Consider the following 20,093-nt stretch of genomic DNA (forward strand, 5'->3'; position numbering starts at 1 on the left):
AGACCCACACCTGGTGGCCTTCTGTCTTGTCTGGGAACATGGTGTCCAAGCCCACCCCTCTCTGTGCGCTCCAGCCCCGCTGCTGTCTCAGAGCATTTCCTGGGCTTCTGCTCTGGGTGGCACAGTTGGGGCCCCAGTTCCCCTGGAGGACAGGCTAGCACAGGCAAGGCAAGGGAGACAGAGGAAGCCCCAAGAGAGACGGTGGGAGTCTGAGGGTGTGGAGGAGTGGTGGACGCGGGGGAGGTAGACCCTGGGGAGAAGAGGAGAGGGCGTTCCAGGAAGGGGGCACAGCACAGGCGAAGGCAAGGAGATGGGGGTGGAGTGGGTGGAATTTGTGGGCCAAAGTGGAGCCTGGGGGATAGAACCACAGGCCTGGACCCAAGCAGCAAGGGCCTCAAGATGCATCTTTCCCAGTCTGCTTTCCCTCTCTAGCCATTCATTCATTTATTCATTCATTCATTCATTCTACACATACTTATTGGGCCCTGATGTGTACTAGGCCTGGTGAACGTGACCCAGACAGAGGTGAAGGCAGGCAGAAGCCTGCTCTTGGGAACTCACAATCCAGTGGAGGAGACAGCTTTGGAATAAGCCATTTTGGGTATAGTAGGAACCTCAAAGGGGGTAAAGTGGGTACAACCCTGGTCTAGGGGTGAGGGGGTACCTCCCAGGTGAGGAGGCATGGAAGCAGCTCTCCTGAGGTCAGGGTCTTTCCCGAGGCCGGGTCTCGGGAGGAAAGGGAGGTGGGAGAGTCACAAGGGCATCCTCCATGGAAGGAATAGCATATGCCAAGGTCCGAGGTGGGTGGACAAGGCAGGGGTGACATCCTGTTTGGCTGGAGAGCAGGTGGGGGAGGCTGCTGGAGCAAGGGTCAGGCTGCAGAGGTAACTGAAGGGGCGGTAACAGACGTTAAATGGGCCTTTCTGCCCACATCCTCACTGTAGACTCTCTACGGCCAGTTATGGAGCTCAAATATTATCCCAAGGGCACCAGGGAGCCATGGAAAGTGCTAAGGCAAGAGGGTGCTCTCAGGCCTGTATCATAATTCACAGTACACACTCTGACCAATCCCAGGTATCTTTCAGACCTCAGATTCCTGAGTTATGGTCACTGTGATCTTGATTTCGAAATTGGGACAGCAAGTGGCCTGAGTCACATAGCAGAACCCCTGCTGAAGTGCTCCTCTCCGGCCTGCCCTGCTATCTACAGCAATGCCTCTGCGTTACCGCCGTGTCTCCAACTTCCTCCCAGCAAGCCGGGTCCTAGACACACCGGGAGGAGCCCGTTTGGGTGGAGGCTCCCCCAGGCTAGCTGCATCTAATGGACAGGCCATCTCTAGGAGTGAGGCCGCCCTCCCTCATCTGTTTCATGAGGGGTGGGAACTTGGGGAGGCATGGGGGGCTGTTTTGCAGGAGCTGTTGGACCCCTGCGCCTCTCTTTGCTCAGGCGGCAGCCCCTGGAAGCCCAGACTACTACCTGTGTGTCTTTTCTCCACAGATGAGCGGGCCCGACACGCTTGGGGACAATGATGAAGGCTCCCAGAAGAGAAAGAGCAAAAACCTGTACGTTGGAAAGGTCCATTGCCCTCACCCTTGCATTTAGGGAGCCCCTCTACACCCCCTGCCTCCTCCAGGGGTACAGGTGGGGAGGAGGGGAGGCACCCAGTCCTGCCCCAGACAGACAGCAGTGAACAGCAGGATCCTGGGACTTAGCTGTGGCCCCAGGGTGGCGTCACCGGGGTGCTAAGCGTCAGGCACTGCCCTCAGCATCTATGTAGCATGAGGTGAGGTGCTGATTCAGTACCCAGAAGCCACAGCGAACCAAACAGAGGCAACAAGCCAGGTTGCCATGGCCCTGGCCCAGCCTCTAAGATAAGTAGTGGCCTAGTGACCTCGACAAGTTCTTTGGCCTTCTGAGAAAGGGCCAAACAGGTAGTTCATATGGTTCCCTTTCCTCTTCTTGGCTCTTGAGCGCTAACAGTCCCAGACATTGCCAGGAGGGGGCGCTGCTGGCCCAGATAGTGTATCCTGTATTCCCAGAGCCTTTTGGGCCGAGCTCAGGGCCGCTTACACTTTTGTTTTGGGATTTGTTAGAAGTGCCTGTCAGCAGAGTGAGTGGAGAATTTCCTTGGGTTTCCTTGTATCCCAGGCCTGAGGCCCTGGAGACTGCAGAGAGGGACACATAGTGGCAACTGGATGGGGTGCCCCCATCCCCTCCCGGTCCTACAGTGCCCACCATTATGCACAAATTGGGCCTGGCCGGGGGTGGGGAGGAGAACAGGGATCCTTCCCAGATGCCTCCTGCAACCTTTTCCCCTTGCCTTGACCTTAGCTGGGGTCCACGGCCCTAGAAGCTCTCCCCCAGCTCCCCTGCCCTCTCGGTTTCCTGGGGCAGCTGCATGGGGGCTTCGCTCTGCAGCCAGGAGCAGTCACACTTTCTAGGGAAGGTGAAATGCACAGTCCTTTGCACCAGCCATCTGGCCCAGGCCACAGCTGCTGCCAGCGTGGAGCGGTGGGGGGCAGTGGGGGCTGGCGTCCAGGGTGCCGGAGCTGCCCCGGCCCAGCAGCTCCAGGCTCCTTTCAGAGCGGGCACTGCCTTTCGAGTGCCTGAAGGTCACATTCGTAAAAGTTTAGTTGAGGACTTTTAGAATCTGAGATAATAACACAAGTCACTAATACTCATTGTGCTAAACAGTGTTCTATGTGTATTACACATTTTATTTCACATTTTTTTCTTCTGACCTACTTTATTTTACAAATAAACTGAGGTAGAAAGAAGTTATTTGTCTAAGGTCACGTATCAAATAAGCGGTGGAGCTGGGACCTGAAAACTGGCACGCTGGCTCTAACACACACACACACACACACACACACACACACACAGCATGTGCCCTGGCAGGGGGTGGAACACACAGCCTAGGAATGTGCCCTGACCAGGGATTGAACCTGCGAGTTTTCAGTATATGGGATGATGCTCCAACCCACTGAGCCACCCGGCCAGGGCCCGAGCCTGTCCCTTGCAGGCTCCGTGCAAAGCACCCTGAAGGAGACCTGCAGCTCTCCTGCTAAGGAGCCTTTGAGCCCAGAGGCCGCTCTCCATCTTCTCACGGCTCTGATCGGAGGAAAGTGCTCCTTCAGCTGCTTATGGGTCCCTGTTCTGTCCCCTGACCTCTGGCATCCTTTCCTGAGATGTCCTCTTGCCAATCGGGGATTTCCAAGCACCTCTCCGGTATGCCCTGCAGCTGCCGGTCTGCCCAGCAGTGTACCTGGGAGGAAAGGCGTGGCTGGGCCTGTCACAGGGAAACACTGTGGGCTCTGAGCCAGTGAGGAGCCCCTGAAGGGTGGGCCTCAGACAAGCCCCTGCCCCTCCCAGGGCTTCTGTGTGCTCACCTGGGCAGGGGCCTGCAGCGGGGCTCTCAGAGCACAGTGTGCTCTCACTCCCAGCCGCCCCCCGGGCTCTCTGAGGGCCCCATCCTCACCCGGAGGGCTGCCAATCCCCGGGCTCCTTGGCTGGGAACCTTGTAGAGCAGGGTCCTCATCCCTGGGCAGGTGCCCTGGACTCTCAGGAGGCACGTGGGCCTCAGCTCCTAAGCCTGAGCAGGTTTGCTGCAAGCACTGTGTAAAGCTCTGCGTGCACTTCCCCTTGGCCTTGAACCAACCCCAGCAGACACGAAGTACCTTCATCATACCTCTTTAAAAGATGACAAAACTTGACATTCAGAGAGGTTAAGTGACTTGACAAAGGGCACACAGTTGGTAACTGCTGGAGCTGGGATTCGAACCCTGGGCTATCTGGCTTTTGATTCTCACCCATAACCTCCATTGGGTACCCCTCCCCTCAATTACAGAGGGTGTCCCATAGGTCATGGTGTCATCTGAAGCTTGAGTAACTTCAGAAGTACAAATGCTACAGACTTAAACACATTTGAAAGTTGAATTATTTAAACTTCTACACTTATTTAACTTTGTGATTTAGATCATGCACTTCAACCTGGTTTCCGTCAGCGTTTTTCATCTTTAATCAGAAGAGCAGATACCAGAATTAAAACAAAAACTTTATGATTGAAAAATCATAAAACTGAATGTCTTAACAATTAAATAAACTTTCAAAAGATGATTTTGGAAGTTCATAAGACTTGCACTTCTGAAGTTATTTAAGCTTAGGATGGTGTTAAGACCTTTGGAATGCTCCGCCTGTTCTCCGATGGGAGTCTCCAAAGCCAGAGCCTGAGGCTGTGGGCGGGGCAGGCGGGAGCTCTTCTCTGGAGGTGCCCAGGGTAGAGGGTGTATGAGAGGGGCCGGGGCTGGCCAGTGAGCAGGAGCACGGGACAGTTAACCCCTTTCCTGCCAGCAGCTTTGCCCAATGCTGAAATCGGCAGGGGGGGTGGGGAGTGGCAAAGCTAAAAATAGTTCTTGGCTAAAAATAGCCAGCCCTGCCACCCTGGCTTGCCCGAGCCTCCCGTCCCTCCCCTTTTCCCTCCCAGCAATTTGCTGACTTGTTTTCTCCTCCTTCCCCTGGCGCTGCCATGGTAACGGGGGAGGCCAGTCACAAATAACTGGGTCTGGCTTCCTGCCTGGGCGGGCCCTAGAGGCCGCCCCTTGCAGACACATGCCCCTTTCACGGGCTCCCTCTCAGGGTTGGCCAGGAGGGATTTTTTTTTCTGCTCGCCGTCCTGGTCCCTCCCATTTCCTGGCTCCTCCTGTCTGAGTCCCAGCCCAGCCTATGCCTGGGAGTCCAGTTGTCCGGCTGGGATTCCTGCGAGCACGCTCGGCTGCATCCTGCCCCACAGCTGCCTGCCTGCTGCCCAGGACAGAGGGTGGGGAGCAGGAGCCCAGGAGTGCTCCCTGCAAACCTTCCCTGGTTCCAAGGTGGGGGGCCCTACGGAGATGCTCCGAGGCATGTACCTCACGCGCAACGGGAACCTACAGAGACGGCACACGATGAAGGAGTAGGTGTCCCTCGCCCCAGGCCGCGGCCTCCCCGCCCCGAATCTGCAGGGGCCGAGTGTGCTGGGCTGACTGACCCCCTTCTCTGCTTTTGCTTCCAGAGCCAAGGACATGAAGAACAAGCTGGGCATCTTCAGGCGGCGCAATGAGTCCCCCGGGGCCCAGCCAGCGGGCAAGGCAGACAAAGTGATGAAGTCATTCAAGTAGGTGCTCCCTGGGACCCCTCAGGCACTCACTGGTTCCTGGGGAGCAGAGTGGTGTTGGGGTTAAGGGGGAAGGGGTGCTGCTGGTGGACCCAGCTCCAGGTTGGTTGGAGGCTCTGACAGAGGGGCCTGGTACCTGCATGCAGCAGCCCTCAGGGGGAGCAGCTGTCGGGGAGGATGGCCAGGCAGGGGTCTCGGTGGGGGCTAGAAGCCATGCTGGCCCCAAGAAAGGGGGTGGGTCCCTCCTGAGCTCCTCAATCAGATCGGCCACTGCCTGAACCAAGGGTGGGAGACAGAGGCAGCCGGGACCCAGCCACCCCTCTTCTCAGAACCTCGGAACCTCACGGCGTGCTCACTGTGCCCTGCCCTCTCCCCTCAGGCCCACCTCGGAGGAAGCCCTCAAGTGGGGCGAGTCCTTGGAGAAGCTGCTGCTTCATAAATGTGAGTGGGGTCCGTGGTCTCCCCCCCTGCCCTGTGTTCTCTCCCTCTCTCTCTTTCCTGGGCCCAGTGGGGTGCCCCTGGTGTCAGGAGAGGCTGAGCCCTGGCTGAGGCCCTTGGTCTGGCCTTGGAGCCAGCTTCTGCCAGCCCCTCCCTGTCCACGGGAGCTGGCACTGCCAGCCAGAGGCCTCTGGGACCCGTGTGCTCAGACCCATATTCCCAGAATCACAGTAAACATTTCCACGTACTGAGGACCTGCAGTGGGTCAAGTGTGCCTGTCCTCTCCGGACAGGAAGCGCTCTGTCCTCACCGGGCTTCAGGGGACTGGCTGATCACCCTCGTTTTACAGATGAGGAAACTGAGGCACGAATGGGGACAGACCTGGCTAAGGCCCACAAAGAGGCAGTGGTGGCAGGGTGGGACCACCCCTGGCAGGGGTGAGAGCAGGCGCTCTTACTGAGCTCCTGGCATCTGTCCCCAACAGCCCTGGGAAGGGAATCTGGGGGTGCTGCGGGCCAGAGGGGCTGGTCCTGCCTCTCACCCAGGGTCTGGCCTTCCCCTCACAGATGGGTTAGCAGTGTTCCAGGCCTTCCTTCGCACCGAGTTCAGTGAGGAGAACCTGGAATTCTGGCTGGCGTGCGAGGACTTTAAGAAGGTCAAGTCACAGTCCAAGATGGCAGCCAAGGCCAAGAAGATCTTCGCCGAGTACATTGCGATCCAGGCGTGCAAGGAGGTAGGGCCTCCGGCTGGCCCCAGCCCTGTCCCCATGCCCCGTGGCCTCTTAGTGGTCGTGGGTACTTGGACGCCTCCAGGAGGAGATCGGGGTGGGGAGAGGGCAGTGGGATTCCTAGGGACCCTGTGCCCAGGGTAGAGAGGAAGCCTGCTGGGGCCGCAGGAAGAACTGCGTGCCGCTGATAACAAATATGGCCTTTGTCGAGACGCTAAGCCCTTTATGAATGGGCTCTCGTATTTAACCTCGTGGCACCCTGTAAAATAGGTTGCAATATCCTTGTTAAAATGCGGGACAGTTTTGGAGAGCCTGATCACGTAGCCGACGCCTGTCCAGTGTGTGCGGGCCTCGTGTACAAAGTTCAGGGAAGATCTACTGACTTAATCCCGTCTCCTCAATATGGGGAATCTTGTTTAACTTGCACAGCTCTGAGAAGACTGTGCTGTTATCCCTAATCTGTAGAGAAGACAACCGAGATTCAGACCAACTCAGTGCTTTGCTTAGGGCCGCTCACCTAGGTGTGGCGCGGGCAGCCTGACCCTAGGGGTGGTGTTTCGGGCCCCACAGTAAGTGACCGAGCTAGGACTTGAATCTGCTGACCCAGGGGCCCCCACTCTGAACCTTAAGATGTGCAGCAGAGGGATTTGAAGGCGGGAGGCCGGATAGGTCCCACCCCTGGTCCCCGGGCTCAGCTCCCTACAGGCAGCCCTGACCATGCCACCTCTGCCCCCAAAGGTAAACCTGGACTCATACACACGGGAGCACACCAAGGACAACCTGCAGAGCGTCACGCGGGGCTGCTTCGACCTGGCACAGAAGCGCATCTTCGGGCTCATGGAAAAGGACTCATACCCACGCTTCCTCCGCTCTGACCTCTACCTGGACCTCATTAACCAGAAGAAGATGAGTCCCCCGCTCTAGGGGCCGCCAGGGCAGAGCTCAGTGTTCGCACCAGGAGGGCTGGGCCCCCTCCCACCTCTCCCTCTCCCCTGCGACGGAGGAGGCAACCAAGCCCCAGAGGCCGCGTCTCCGGACAGACAGATGGACATTTGGACGAGAGGCTTGGACCGAGAGAGGCCTAGGCCACTGGAGAAGAGAAGGACTGGCCCCATTGGGTCTCCAATGCCCCGGTACGAGGGGGCCCAAGGGCCCCGGCAGGTCAGGGGCCCTGGCTGAGCCAGATCCGGAGCTGCTGCTCCTTGCTGCGGAGACCTCGCATTGACCAAGTTCCTTACAGAGCTGGCTGGTGGGGCAGGGGCGTGGCCGGGGCTCTGGGGCTCTCTCGGGGGCCTCTGGGGCTCGCAGCGCCGACCGACCCCGCCTCGAGTTTTATTTATTTAAACAGTAGTAGGATGCTTGGCACGTCTTCCTGTAATAGGAAACCTTCGCCTCATCAGTTTTCCTAATTTACAAGTGCAATATTTTAACCAACGCCTTGTGAAAAGCCACCTTGCAGAAAAGGCAGGCGTCATCTTCCAGTTTCAGGGGATTTGCTGGTCCCGGGCACCAATGGCAGGCAGCTGGGCCTTCTGGACCGATGAGGCCTGGAGGGGCAGGTCATACCGTCTGGCCTCGCCCAGAAATCCGGCACCCTCAAGTGAGGAGGTCCCTTGGGGGCCCTGGGAAAGCATGACACCCTCAGACCACACACAGCAGCCAAGTTCTGGAGCAAATAAAGGGCCTGTGTTATTTCTCGGTTTTGACGCTTTCTGTGTGTTCCTGGTTTTGAGGCTTCCCAGGGTGGCTGGGGTTGGAAGGGTTGGTGGCTGGGCTGTTTGTCCAGCGTCTCCTCCTCTCTAGCCATCACCTGCGTCCCACCCAGGAGCCGTAGACATGAGACACTAGCTAGAGACCCTCCCTGACCACCTCTGCCTCTGTGACAGACGCTCCACCACGCTTGTTCCGCTGGTCATCTCATCTCTCCGCAAGCCTGGGAGGTGGGGGTTGTCCCCAGTTTATAGATGAGAGTGAAACACAGGCAGGTGGGTGCCTTGTCCAAGGTCACACAGGGGGCAAGTGGCAGAGACAGAGTTCAGCCTAAGCCCCCTGCCTGCAAAGCTCTGGCTCTCTTGCTCTCTACCGGCTACAGGATGGAATCCGACCTTGGCCACCAACTGGCTGTGTGACCTTCAGCGAGTTCCTTCACCTCTCTGCCCTGCTGCACCCTGAGATTCTGGTTGGTGGCGGTGGGTGGGGCCAGGATCTTTGGCAGGGCAGCAGCTGCAGACCCGCAGGCTCACGGGCTTTTAGGACAGGAAGAGCTGAGGAGGGGACAGAGAGGAGGGTTCACAGAGAATCCATCCATGCCTAACAGGAGATGCCAATCTGGCAAAGGCCTTGACCAAAGCCACATTTTGGGGGAGGCCCTGGACCACTCTCCTGGAGGGGGGAAGAGAGCCTGCAGCCGAGGTCAAGCTGACGCCCAAGCTTCCCCTGATGCCCACACATACCACCTGCCAGGGTCCTGGGGCAGCACCCAAGGCATGGATGGTCTGGGGGTGGCAACCAGCTCAGCTGAGTTCACTTAAAGCTGGACAGAATTGGTGGGTGGAGGAGGGGCTGGACCCCTGTCCTTGGATCCTGTTCCCTGCCTGCTGTCCTGGGTTCAAGTTGGCCCCCTGGGGCCTGGGAGATGCAAAGGACATGGGGCTGTGCATCCACTCTCCTCTCTGCTTTTCCTCACTGGTCTCCCTGGGTGAGGTCACCCCCATGGGCCCCCATAAGGAAAGCATCAGAAATGGTGGTCTCTGGAGGCCTAACCTGGGGCCAGGCATATAGTAGGTGCTCAATACGTGTTGCAGCCTTTTCTGGAATGTGAACTCTTCCAGGAATGGGGCTGGGTCTTCTTCCAGTCCCTGGACCTGACCATCGAGCTCTGCTTGGCTGTGTAGTGGCGGAGGGCTTCCCTGCCTCGGAGCTGTGAAGGCCCAACGAGGCAGGAAGGATGGTGGGGGGCAGAGATGGGCTCCTCATTGAGAACGTGGGCATCTGCTGCTTGGAGGAGTCACTCGGCCCTTAGGAGACTCCCCTTTCTTTATTCCAGGGATTCAGCCCACTCCAGGCCCTCCACCTTCCCACCCCAAATCACCATGGAAACCAGCGTCCAGGAGAACAAAGTCAGGCAGATGGAATTCCCATTTCAGAAGGCCCCACTGCCTGGTTTCCATGACTCACACCCAGGTCCCCTGGCCTCAGAGGGGCTTTGACTATGCCTGAGCTGCTGGAGAAGAGAGCAGAGAGGCGCCTGGACCCTCCTGCCCCGGGCTCCTGGGGGGCCTTGGGCTCAGCCCTCACCCGCTTCCGCCTCAGTCCCCTCACCTGTACGGTGTCAATGCTCAGTCCCCTCACCTGTACGGTGTCATTGGGGCTGGTCCCCACGTGAGGTCTGGCAATCCCTGGCTGGTCCGTGTGGGGTCTGAGAGCTGTGAGGTCCGCATGGCCAGCCCCCTTCCCATCCCACAGGTGGGAGGACTGAGGTGGAGGGACAGAGGCAGCACCCGGTGAGCTGAGGGGCCTGGTGCTTGCAGCTGGGCTCTGGGTTTTGGCTCCTGGCTCCATCGCTGACAACGAGCTGCAAACCTCTGAAGCTGTCTCATGACCTCTCTGCCTCCGTTTTCTCGTCTGTGAATTGTGCACATTGGCGCTTATGCCAGAGTTGTGATGCCAGAGTTGTGATGACCGAGCAAGGTCATTCCTGCTGCAACTTTAGCCGGTATCGGGCACAGGGTCACGCTCCTTCAGCACAAGAGGCTGTTAGTGACATTGTTATTCAGGGTCAGAGCGTCAGGGGCTGTTAGTGACATTGTTATTCAGGGTCAGAGCGGAGTGGCAACGCTCCTCCTCCGATTGCCCAGCCCTGGCTCTGCCCTTACTAGAGCCGATAGGGAGCCTTGAGTCTCGGGCCCCAGGTCCCTGTTCTTCTAGGAACAGTTTTGCTGGTGGACAAAGCCAGCCTGTCCCAGGGACTGAGAACAGCTTGTCCCCGGACCTGTGTCCCATCTTGGCCTAGCTGGGCGTGGTGGGGTCAGCTGGCAAATAGGGTGTGAGGGGTGGAAAGGGGAGAGGGCACAGCATGCTGTTTGGTCGGCAGCCAGTGGGCGGAGGCTCAGCACTGGCCGCCCGCCCGTGCCAGCCTTGCGGACTCCCTGCAGGCGAGTCAGGTCCCTCACGCTCTCGGCCTCTTGGTCTGGCTTGGGGCAGGCATGGTCCTCCGGACCCTCCCCAGTCTGGTGCAGACTGCTGCCCGGTGCCTAGGTCCCTGCTTGGGTCAGTGCTTGCCTCCCTCCTGTAACAGGGGGCTCATTATCTCCAGAAACAGCTCAGGTGTGTGTGGGGGGGGGGGGCGGCCTGAGAGCCTCTAGAGAGTTCTAAAGTTGTTTCCCTGGGAAGGGGGGACCCTGGGGTGAGGGTAAGGCAATGGTGGTGGATTTTACTCCTCTGTGTCCCCCTCTCCCTCACCAGATTCCTCTGAGCTCCCTACCCTAACCTCCCGGCCTTGCTCCCCCAACCCCTTGCTTCCTCTCCCCTTTCTGGGTCCCTCCCACTGACATCCTATCCCAGCAAGCTGCTGCAGTTTGCCTCTCCTCCCCAGCCTGCCCCAGGCCCTCCCCTGCCTCTTCCTCAGAGCTCTCAGCCTTCAACCAACCAACAGCGCCGGGCCTCAGAGGAGCCTTCCCTGCTATTGTTTGCAACATCTGGGAAACATCTGGCTCTGCCTGTCCTCTCCCCGGCTGTGCAGGCGGGAGGGAAGGGGCTACCCCTGGGCCCTCTGCCACTGAGGAGCCCCTTTGGAGGGTTGGAGGAGGTAGTGGGGGGATGAGAAGGAGCTGTGGGGCTGAACTGAACCTGTTCCACCTTGGATGGGGCGAGGGCATGGCTGGGGGGCCAGGGCGGGGGGGGGGGGGGCAGTGGCAGGTTCAGATACAAAACAATAGCAGCTGCGTCACACACCCCAAGGGCGCCCCGTGCCTTATCTCCGCCAGACCTCACAACAGGCCTGAGGAAGGTCAGAGGATTGTGTTCTTTTCACAAACGAGGAGGTGACAGTTTGGAGAAAGTGGACAAGCATGTCCTGACTGAGCAGGGACTGGGACCCGGGTCCCTAACTTCCCAGCAACGTCACCTCTAGCCAGTCTGAGATTCAGAGGCTTCATTGAGGGCCCTCCCCACGGCTTCTCCTTGGCCGGAGGGCAGAGCTTCTCTGCACAGGGCCCGGGAACGGCGGGCGCCGAGGGGCACAGAGATATCAGGTCCTGAGTCTCGGTTCTCAGTATAGCTGGGTGCTACGTTTCCTCGCCTCTCTGAGCCTCAGTCATCTCGTCTATGAAATGGGAATAATAATCCACTTCACAGGACCCACATGGACTCAGGAGATAATAAATATGTGCAAACCCTCTGCACAGGGCCGGCCGCAGAGGGGGCGCCCCACGTAGGGGTGGAGGAGGGAGGCCTGCGCTGTGACTGAGCCATGGGAGAGGTGAGGTCAGGCCCAGTCCCAACCGACCACGCAGGAGGGAGTCGCCTCCCCATCTGCCTGATGGACAGTCCCTGGGAAGAGATGGCCAGTGACTCAATGGCAGGAGCAGGGCCCCAAGAGGGTGGCTCCACCAGGGCTCAGCAGGGTCCTACCTGCCAGTCCCAGGAGCGACTGAAGGGCACCTACACTGTTAGGCAGCTGGCCTGCCCCTAGACCTGTCCCAAACCCTCCTGGAACCTTGGATGAGGCCCCTCCTCCTTCCTGTGGGTTTCTTCTGGGAAACAAGGAGAATCAAACTTTCCCCCCTGTCTGAGGACCTCCTGAAGGGGCAGATGGTGCTTTGTGTGGTGTGAGGGGCTGGGATCCAGGCCAAGGGTAAGTGTGTGAGCGTGTGGTGTGTGACCACGAGTCGTTAGGACTCTAAAAACGGAGTTTAGCCGCTTCCCCAGAGGACTGACTTGGAGGGAGCTGTCCATTTACCGCTTGCCCCCGGCCTCCGCGGTTCGCCCCCCTTGGGACACTGCCCTCTGCGTCCTCTCGACAGCGGGGCTGAGGAAGGATCTGCTGCTTATTTACACACTCCTGCCCTGGAGGTCCAGTCCTCGCCCCCCACATCTCCGCCACACACCCTGTGACACTGAGCCCAGGCCAGAGCAGCCCCTGGGGCAGGGCAGGGCTCAGTTTACACCCTGGGGAAGATATGAAAACTCGAAGGGGATGGAAAAGGCGAAGGCAACTGTTCCCGGACTGGGGAGGAAGGGCAACCAGTTTTGCTGCTGATTTGTGGCAAGCCCCTCCCGTCTCCAGGCATCTGAAAGGTGGCTGGGCTGGGGAGGTATTCAAGGGTCTCTCCCTGAGCTGCTGACAGTGGTGCCTCAGGCTGCCCTTGCTTCTCCCTGCTGGCTGGACCCCAGGCTGCCCCACAGGGGAGGATGTGACTAGGAGCGTGGGCCTTGGAGGCCCACAGACCTGGGTTTGAGTCCAGGCTCAGGCATTCATTCCTGTGTGGCCTCGGGCAAGCCCCGCAACCTCTCCGAGCCACCGTGCCCTCATTTATAAAGAGGATGTAATAGCAGCTCCCACTGATAGTGCTGTTGTGAAGGACAAAGGCAGGCTGTAGCTCTGGTCTGCCTTCCACGCCTTGAATGCACCGTGCTCCCTTCTGTCTCAGGACCTTTGTATGTGCGCTTCTGTTCACCTCGAGCATTCCTTCTCCCTTCCCTTGGTTACCAACGGTAACGACGATGAGAGTCATCGCTAACCTCTAACGGGCACTTCCTATTTACCAGGCACTGTGCTGTGTCCTTGTCCGACGCTTCCTTATTTTACACCCACAGCAGCCCCACGCGTGAAGAGCTAGTGTGAGGAGCCGCTGCGGCGTCGCGTGCTGAGGACCGACTCTGGAGTCAGACTGCTCCCGGCAGCTCCCAGCTCTTCCACTCGGCTGTGTGGCTCCCAGCACGTCGCTTCACTTTCTGGGCCTCAGTTTACCCATCTGCACATGGGGATAGAAATACTACCTGTACCGTAAGGTATAGCTATAATGAGAATGAAAAGAGCTAATACCTGTATAGTTCTTGGCACAGTGCCTGGCACATCATGAATGTTATGGAAGTGTTTTGTTAACGACATCTCTGTTTTTCAGACAAGAAAACTGAGGTGCAGAGGGTGCGGGCCTTGCTCAAGGGTACACAGGGACAAGAGGGAGATGAGATTCGAATCCAGACTGGCTGGCTTCAGAACCCATGCTCTTGAGAGCTAGGCTATACCCCATGCCCCTTCTTCCCAGAGCTCACTTCCTCTAGGAAGCCTTCCCTGATAGCCCCTACTGGAGAAGGGTCCCTGTTATCTGTGCATAAAGTGCTTTTGCGATTTTTCCCCCCCATGGAACTTGTCATAGATTGTAATTACTTATACACGGGTGTCCATTTCATTATTGTTGGTCTCTTTCTCTCAATTGTAAAGTCCTTGAGGGCAGGGACCATGGTGTCTTGATTCTTACTATTTCCCGAGCATTATCGTGTTGCCTGATATATAGTAAGTGCTTCATAAATACTTTTTTAGTGGATGGAAGGCATACAGGGCTTAGCACATTTGGTTGCACAGGATGAGCTCATGAAAAAGGATAGCCCAGATAGATGCCCCTATAAAAGTAAATAATGAGTTCTGTTGTGGGTGATAAGAAACATAAAATAGAAGTTCATATCTCCATAGAGCTTTTGACAGTAGATAAAGGAAATTCGTATATAAGCAGCCCAGGGCTTGTATGGCATCTCTGTGATGACTGGGCACCTAATTCCTTCTCTTCTGTTGCTTTGCCATTCTCAAAATGTAGTTTCTACCTCATATCCAATAAAGCTGCTTGAGCTCCAGCCATCACTTCTGCATTCCAATCTGTGGGAAGGATGACAGGGCTACGAAAGAGGTGGTCAGAGGTGAAGAATGCCTGTTCTTTCTTAGAGAAGGTTCCTAGAAACTGTCACGTGATACTTTCTCTTACGTCCCATTGATCAGAAGTTAGTCTCATGGTCACTAATTAATGGAGGCTAGAAATGTAGTCTTAACGCAGATAGCCATACAAACAGATAAAATTCAGAGATGTTACTCCTCTGGAGTTACAAAAAGGTAGAACAGATATGCAAGGAGCGCTAGCTGTCTGTGCCACAGTTACCAGAGCCAGACATCCGTCCCTCAGGGCTGTGGAGAGAAGGCAAGGCAAGGCGGCATGTATTAGCTAGCTACTGTCAGACTCGAGCTGCAAGACAAATCCTCCAGAGCTCAGCAGCTTAAAACAGCCATCACCTATCCTCTCTTACAGGGCAGCCAGGGTCAACCCATCTGGGAGGGGCGGGCTGGACTGGGCTCCTCGCTGTGGGCGGGGCTCAGATCTGCTCCGCATGACCCCTCCCTGCAGGCAGAAGGGCTGGCACCTACCTGGGAAAGTTCTCACTGACATGGAAGGGGTTTGGGGTTATTTCATTTTTAATTTTGAAACAATTATAGGAAACATTCACAGGAAATTGCAAAGATAGTACAGCGATGTTCCACATGCCCTTCACCTAGTTCCCCCAGTGGTTAAAACTACATGATTAGAGTTCAATATCAAAACCAGAATCTGACAGTGGAGGGTTGGTTCTATGTCACTTTATCGCATGTGCAGATTACAGAACCACGACCACAATCCGCACACAGCTGTCTTTCCCCACAAAGATCTCCCATAACACTTTTTTCTAGTCACACCCATCCTCCACCCCCACCGTCCCTAAGCCCCGGCAACCTCTGATCTTCGCCCCGTCTATACAACTGCATCACTTTAGGAGTGTTATGTAAATGGAACCGTGCAGCGTGCAACCTCATGAGATGGTCTATCTTCCCCCGTCATCCTGTCCTCAGGTTCCGCCCGGATTCTGTGTATGACAGCTCAGTCCTGCTGGTTTCTGGGCGGTGTTCGGTGCTGCGGGTGCACAGCGGGTGGGTTCGCTGTTCACTCCTTGAGGGACATCGTGCCTGTTTCCAGTTGTTGGCTGGTCCATATAAAGCTGCTGTGAACAATAGTGTGGCGATTTTTGTGTGGACGCAGTTTTCATTTCTCCGGGATACATGTCCAGCAGCGCGGTTGGTGGGCTGTATGGTACATATAGGTTTAATTTTTAAGAAACTGCCGAACTGTTGCCCACAGGGGCTGTATCATGAGAGGTCCAGGTTCTCTGCAACTCTGTCAGCACTTAAAGTTGCCTTCTGTTTACTTTAGCCGTTGGGCTGGGTGTGAGGCAGAGCTCCTCCGGGTCTTCATTTGCATTTCCCTGATGCCTAGTGAGAGTGGGCCTCTTTCCATGGGCATCTGTTTGGTGAAAGGTCTCTTCATGCCGTGTGCCTGTTTTCCGATGAGAGTGTTTGCTTTTCCACAGCTGAGTGTGAGAGCTCTCTGTATATTCTGTATACGAACCCTTTGCCAGGTGTGTGATTTGCAAACGATTTCCCTCACTCTGCAGCTTGTCTTTCCATCCTCCTAGCATATGTTTTGCAAAGCAAATGCTTTTTAATTTTGATCAAGTTCAATGTATTATTTTTTACTTTACGGATCATACTTTTGGTGTTATGTCCAAGAACATTTTACCAGGCCTTGGGTCCTAAAAATTTCTCCTATGTTTTCTCCTAGAAGGTGTTTTTTTTAAAAGATTTTATTTATTTATTTTTAGAGAGGGAAGAGAGGGAGAAAGAGAGAGAGAGAAAGAGAGAGAGAGAGAGAGAGAGAGAGAGAGGGAGAGAAACATCAATGTGCAGTTGCTGGGGGTCACGGCCTGCAACCCAGGTATGAACCCTGACTGGGAATCGAACCTGTGACACTTTGGTTTGCAGCCCGTGCTCAATCCACTGAGCTACGCCAGCCAGGGCCTCTCCTAGAAGTTTTATAATTGTTATTATAATCTATGGTTCATTTTGAATTAATTCTTGTGTGAGCTACGAGGTTTAGGTTGATATTCATTTTTCTCTTACATAAAAATGTCCAATTACTCTAGCACCATTTGTTGAAAAGACTGTCCTGCATGCATTGCTTTAAAAAAACAAAACAGCTTTATTGAGATGTAACCTGTTTAAAGTATACAACCCAATGGTCTTTAGAATATTTACAAACTTGTACAACACTCACCACCATTGACTGTAGAACATTTTCCTCACCCCCTAAAAAACCTCCATACCTATTAGTCTTCACTCCCTTCTCTGTACCTGAAGCTTCCCAGCCTCGGGCAACTGCTGACCTGCTTTTCTGTCTCAGATTTGCCCACTGTGGACAGTTCGTGTAAATGGAATCCTAAGATACGGGGTCCCTTGAGCGTGGCTTTGTTCACTCAGCATAGCGTTTTCAAGGTTCATCGTGTTGTAGCCTGTGCTGGTACTACGCTTCGTTTTTGGTTTTGTTGAATTGGTGGACGTTTGAGTTATTTCCACTTTGGGGCCACTATGAGTAATGCTGCTGCGGACACCCCTGCACAAGCTTTTGTGGGGACATCTGTCCCCCATCCTCTCAGGCACACACGGAGGGGTGAAATGGCTGCGTCACAGGCAAACTCTGAGCTTCTCTTGCCGGGGCACCGCCCAGCCGCACCATTGGCACTCAGTCTGCGGGGGTTCCGGTCTCTCCATGTCTTCACCCGCACTTGTTACAGTGTCTGTTTCAGTCTGGTCATGCCCGTGGGTGTAGTCTTATTGAGCTGCCTTTGCCCCTCTGTGAAATCCGCTGGCCGTCCCTGTGTGGGTCTATTTCTAGATTCTCTGTTCTGTTCCATACATCTATGTTTCTATCCCCCCACCAAAGCCACACAGTCTTGAAATTAGGTCAAGTGATTCTTCCTACTTTATTGTGTTTTTTTCAAAAATTGTTTAACTACTGTAGTTTTTTAGGCTTTCTTTGCAAATTTTAGGATAATCTTGCCTACTTTACAAAAAGTCTTGTTGAGGTCTGGAAAATAATTGCATTGTATTGGGCTAATCCTGCCTGATCTACCAGAAGTCCTCCTGAGGTCCCGACAGTAGCTGCACTCACTGGACTTTAGTTTGCGGGGACCTGGTGTGTCATTCTGCGGCATTGTCTCATTCACGGGCACAGTCTGTCTCTCCATTCATTTGGAGCTTGGATTCCGCTCACGGGCACTTTGTAGTTTTCAGCACACGAGTCCTCTTTTGTTAGATTTACACCTTAGTATGCAATTCTCTTCTTGGTGGTTATAAATGAGATTCTACTTTTAATTTCAGTTTCCACGTGTTATCTGCCAGCACAGGGAAATACACGGGGCTTTGTGCATTGTAGCCTTGCCGAACTCACTTCATCGTCTCGGGAGTTTTTTCGTAGATGCCTTGAATTTCTCTGCCTAATGAGTCGCGTCCTCTGCAAACAGGTGCAGCTTCATGTCCCCCTTTCTGGTCTGCGTGTCACTGTTTCACTTTCTCACCTTATTGGGCTGCTGCCGGTTGCTTTATAGATTTATTGCTTTATCGAGGAACTATTTTATTTATATATATTTATATTTACATAAACATTATATAGGAAGTTTTTTTTTCTCTAAAGGATGTTGCCTACTTGATTCCAAACTTTCTGACAGTTTTTATCATGTGTGGGTGTAGAATTTTGTTAAATTCCTTTCTGCATCAATTAATATGATCTTTTGGCTTTTCTTGTTAGCCTGTGAATATGATGCGTTACACTGATTGATTTTTCAGGTGTTGAACCACCGGTCTTGCACCCCTGGAAGAAACTACATTTGGTAATAGTGTATAATTTTGAGTGTGTTTCTGAATTCTATTTGCTGATATTCTAATAAGAATCTTGGCATCATTTACATGAGGGATATCGGTCTATAATCTCCTGGTTTTTGTGCTGACTTTGTTAGGTTTGGGGATCGAGGTAATACTGCTTCCCAAAAATGAATTGGGAAGGGTTCCCTTCTATTTTCTGGAGGGGATTGGGTAGAAATGGTGTTCATTTTTCTTTCAGATGCAAATGTATTTTAAGCCTCGGTTTGAAATTTGTCTGCTAATATCCCATTGGTCAAAACAAGTCACGGGGCCGTGCCCAATATCAATGCAGAAAGGATTGTCTGCCTCCAACGGGCAGAACTAGAGCTCACAGGGCAAAGGGCGTGGAGGCTGGAGGGGCGAAGCGCAGGAACCAAGGAGGGAGTCACAGAGGCCTTGGAGATCACCTCTGGTGTGCATTTCGCCCAAGCTAAGCTCTTCACTCTGGGATGCAAGTACCCATGGACCAGTGCCAGCTGGGCCTGCTGGGACCCACGTCCGCCTGAGTGGACATCCCCCTGAGGGGCTTTGAGGTGTTATTTGAGGGGCGTAGGTAACGCAGCTTATGAATCAAAGCCCCCATGTACAAATGGCACCGGATTTTCATAGCAGAACAATTAATGATCAAATTCCCAGACTCTGAGTTTAAAGGGTAGGATTTAATATAACTCCATTTGGTTGATTCCCATTTTTCCAACAATTCCACCCACCAGCCTTTCTGTGTGTGACAGCTGTGTTTATATCCATGAGCCACTCAGAGAAGGATGGGGTCTGGCCCGCAAAGACCTCTGCAGCCTCATCACCCCCCCACCTCATCTCTGCCCTGTCCCTGCACCCCTCCCCCGGCTAGCTCATTTGCACCCCAGAGCCTTTGTTCAGACACTGTGTCCCCCGAAACTCTTTGGAGATGCCCCAAGTCTAGAGGAGGGCGCTTCCCTGGGTTGTTCCAGCATGTGCTCAGGTGACTCAACCCTGGAGTTGCCTCTTCACTTGTCTGCTTCTCCCCTGGACTGCCAGCCCCTCGAGAGCTGTAACCGAGTGGCCATCTGGGTCCCCGGCACCCAGCCCAGGACCCAGTCCAGAGCAGGTGCTTAACAGCTGATGGTTGAAGGTCTGAATGGCTGACCGTGGCATTCCCAGCCCACGGGCAGAGCCTCTGGAGTCTGCCCGCTGTGTCTCTGGTGAGCAAGCCCCTCCCTGAGGCCTCAGCTGCGTGCTAAAGGCCCGTCTTTCCATCCTTACCACCCGCAGCTCCCCCCTCAGGGCAGTGACTACCGCTGAGACAGGAGCCTTAGAGGAGGCCCTGGAAGTGAAGGTGGTCAGGGGGCCCACCCAGGCAAGGCGTGGCCTCGAAGGGCAGCAGAGCCTTGCCAGGCACTCAGGGCCCTGCTCCGCTGAGCCTGAGGTCCCCTTGAAAACTCACATTTTGCACTACCAAGTAGGCTTCCCACAGCCCCTGACTGTTCTGGTCCGCCGCATCCCTCACCCCTTTGCCTCCGCTGTCCACACCACCTGGAACGCCTTTCCTCTTCTCCCTTCATTTTGCCAGTTACAGCCTGTTCTTCTAGGCCCTTCCTCCCGACCCACCGTGGGCCCAGTCTGAAAGCCTGCACCCAGGCTCTGCCCTCAGATCTGTAGCCAGCCTTGAACTTTTCACGAAATATTTTGCCGGTGTGAGTTTGGACTGTCCACTGAGGGTGACCTGGTAGCTGGCCAGGCTGGACTTCCTCCAGAGCACTGGCCCAGGAGAGTGAGGCAGCTCCTGACCCCCAGGGTGAGATAAGAAGCGGGACCCTGATGCTCTATGGCTATTTTTAGCCCTGGTTCCTGGCAGGCCTGGCCCGGTTTGGGCCTGGAGGGAGAACAATGGGCCATTGAGCCTTCTCCAGCCCTGGGGCCGGTGAGGCCCGGGGAGCGGGAGGGCAATAACAATGCGTGGAGGGTTGGGGGTGGGCAGAGACAGCGCATAGACACAGGGGCCCCGGCCCCCATGCCCACCAGCAGGA

The 20,093-nt window shown here is 55.2% G+C and overlaps 1 protein-coding gene across 6 annotated transcripts in view; it reads left to right on the plus strand.

Moving 5' to 3' along the window:
* Nucleotides 1-8,020, plus strand: part of RGS3 (regulator of G protein signaling 3) — a 117,898-nt gene extending 109,878 nt beyond the window's left edge. For 5 of the 6 annotated variants that reach the window (XM_028511490.2, XM_028511493.2, XM_036022094.1 and 2 more), the window contains 5 exons: nt 1,498-1,562; nt 5,048-5,149; nt 5,529-5,590; nt 6,154-6,320; nt 7,053-8,020. In XM_028511490.2, the coding sequence (XP_028367291.1) occupies nt 1,498-1,562; nt 5,048-5,149; nt 5,529-5,590; nt 6,154-6,320; nt 7,053-7,238 (582 nt within the window). In that variant the 3' untranslated portion in view covers nt 7,239-8,020. Of the gene's footprint in view, nt 1-1,497; nt 1,563-4,601; nt 4,949-5,047; nt 5,150-5,528; nt 5,591-6,153; nt 6,321-7,052 lie in introns of those variants that run through there. The other variant, XM_028511520.2, reaches the window with a different exon arrangement.
* Nucleotides 8,021-20,093: the final 12,073 nt, after the last annotated feature.

Source organism: Phyllostomus discolor, chromosome 3, assembly GCF_004126475.2.
Source record: "Phyllostomus discolor isolate MPI-MPIP mPhyDis1 chromosome 3, mPhyDis1.pri.v3, whole genome shotgun sequence".
In the NCBI taxonomy this organism is placed as follows: Eukaryota; Metazoa; Chordata; class Mammalia; order Chiroptera; family Phyllostomidae; genus Phyllostomus; species Phyllostomus discolor.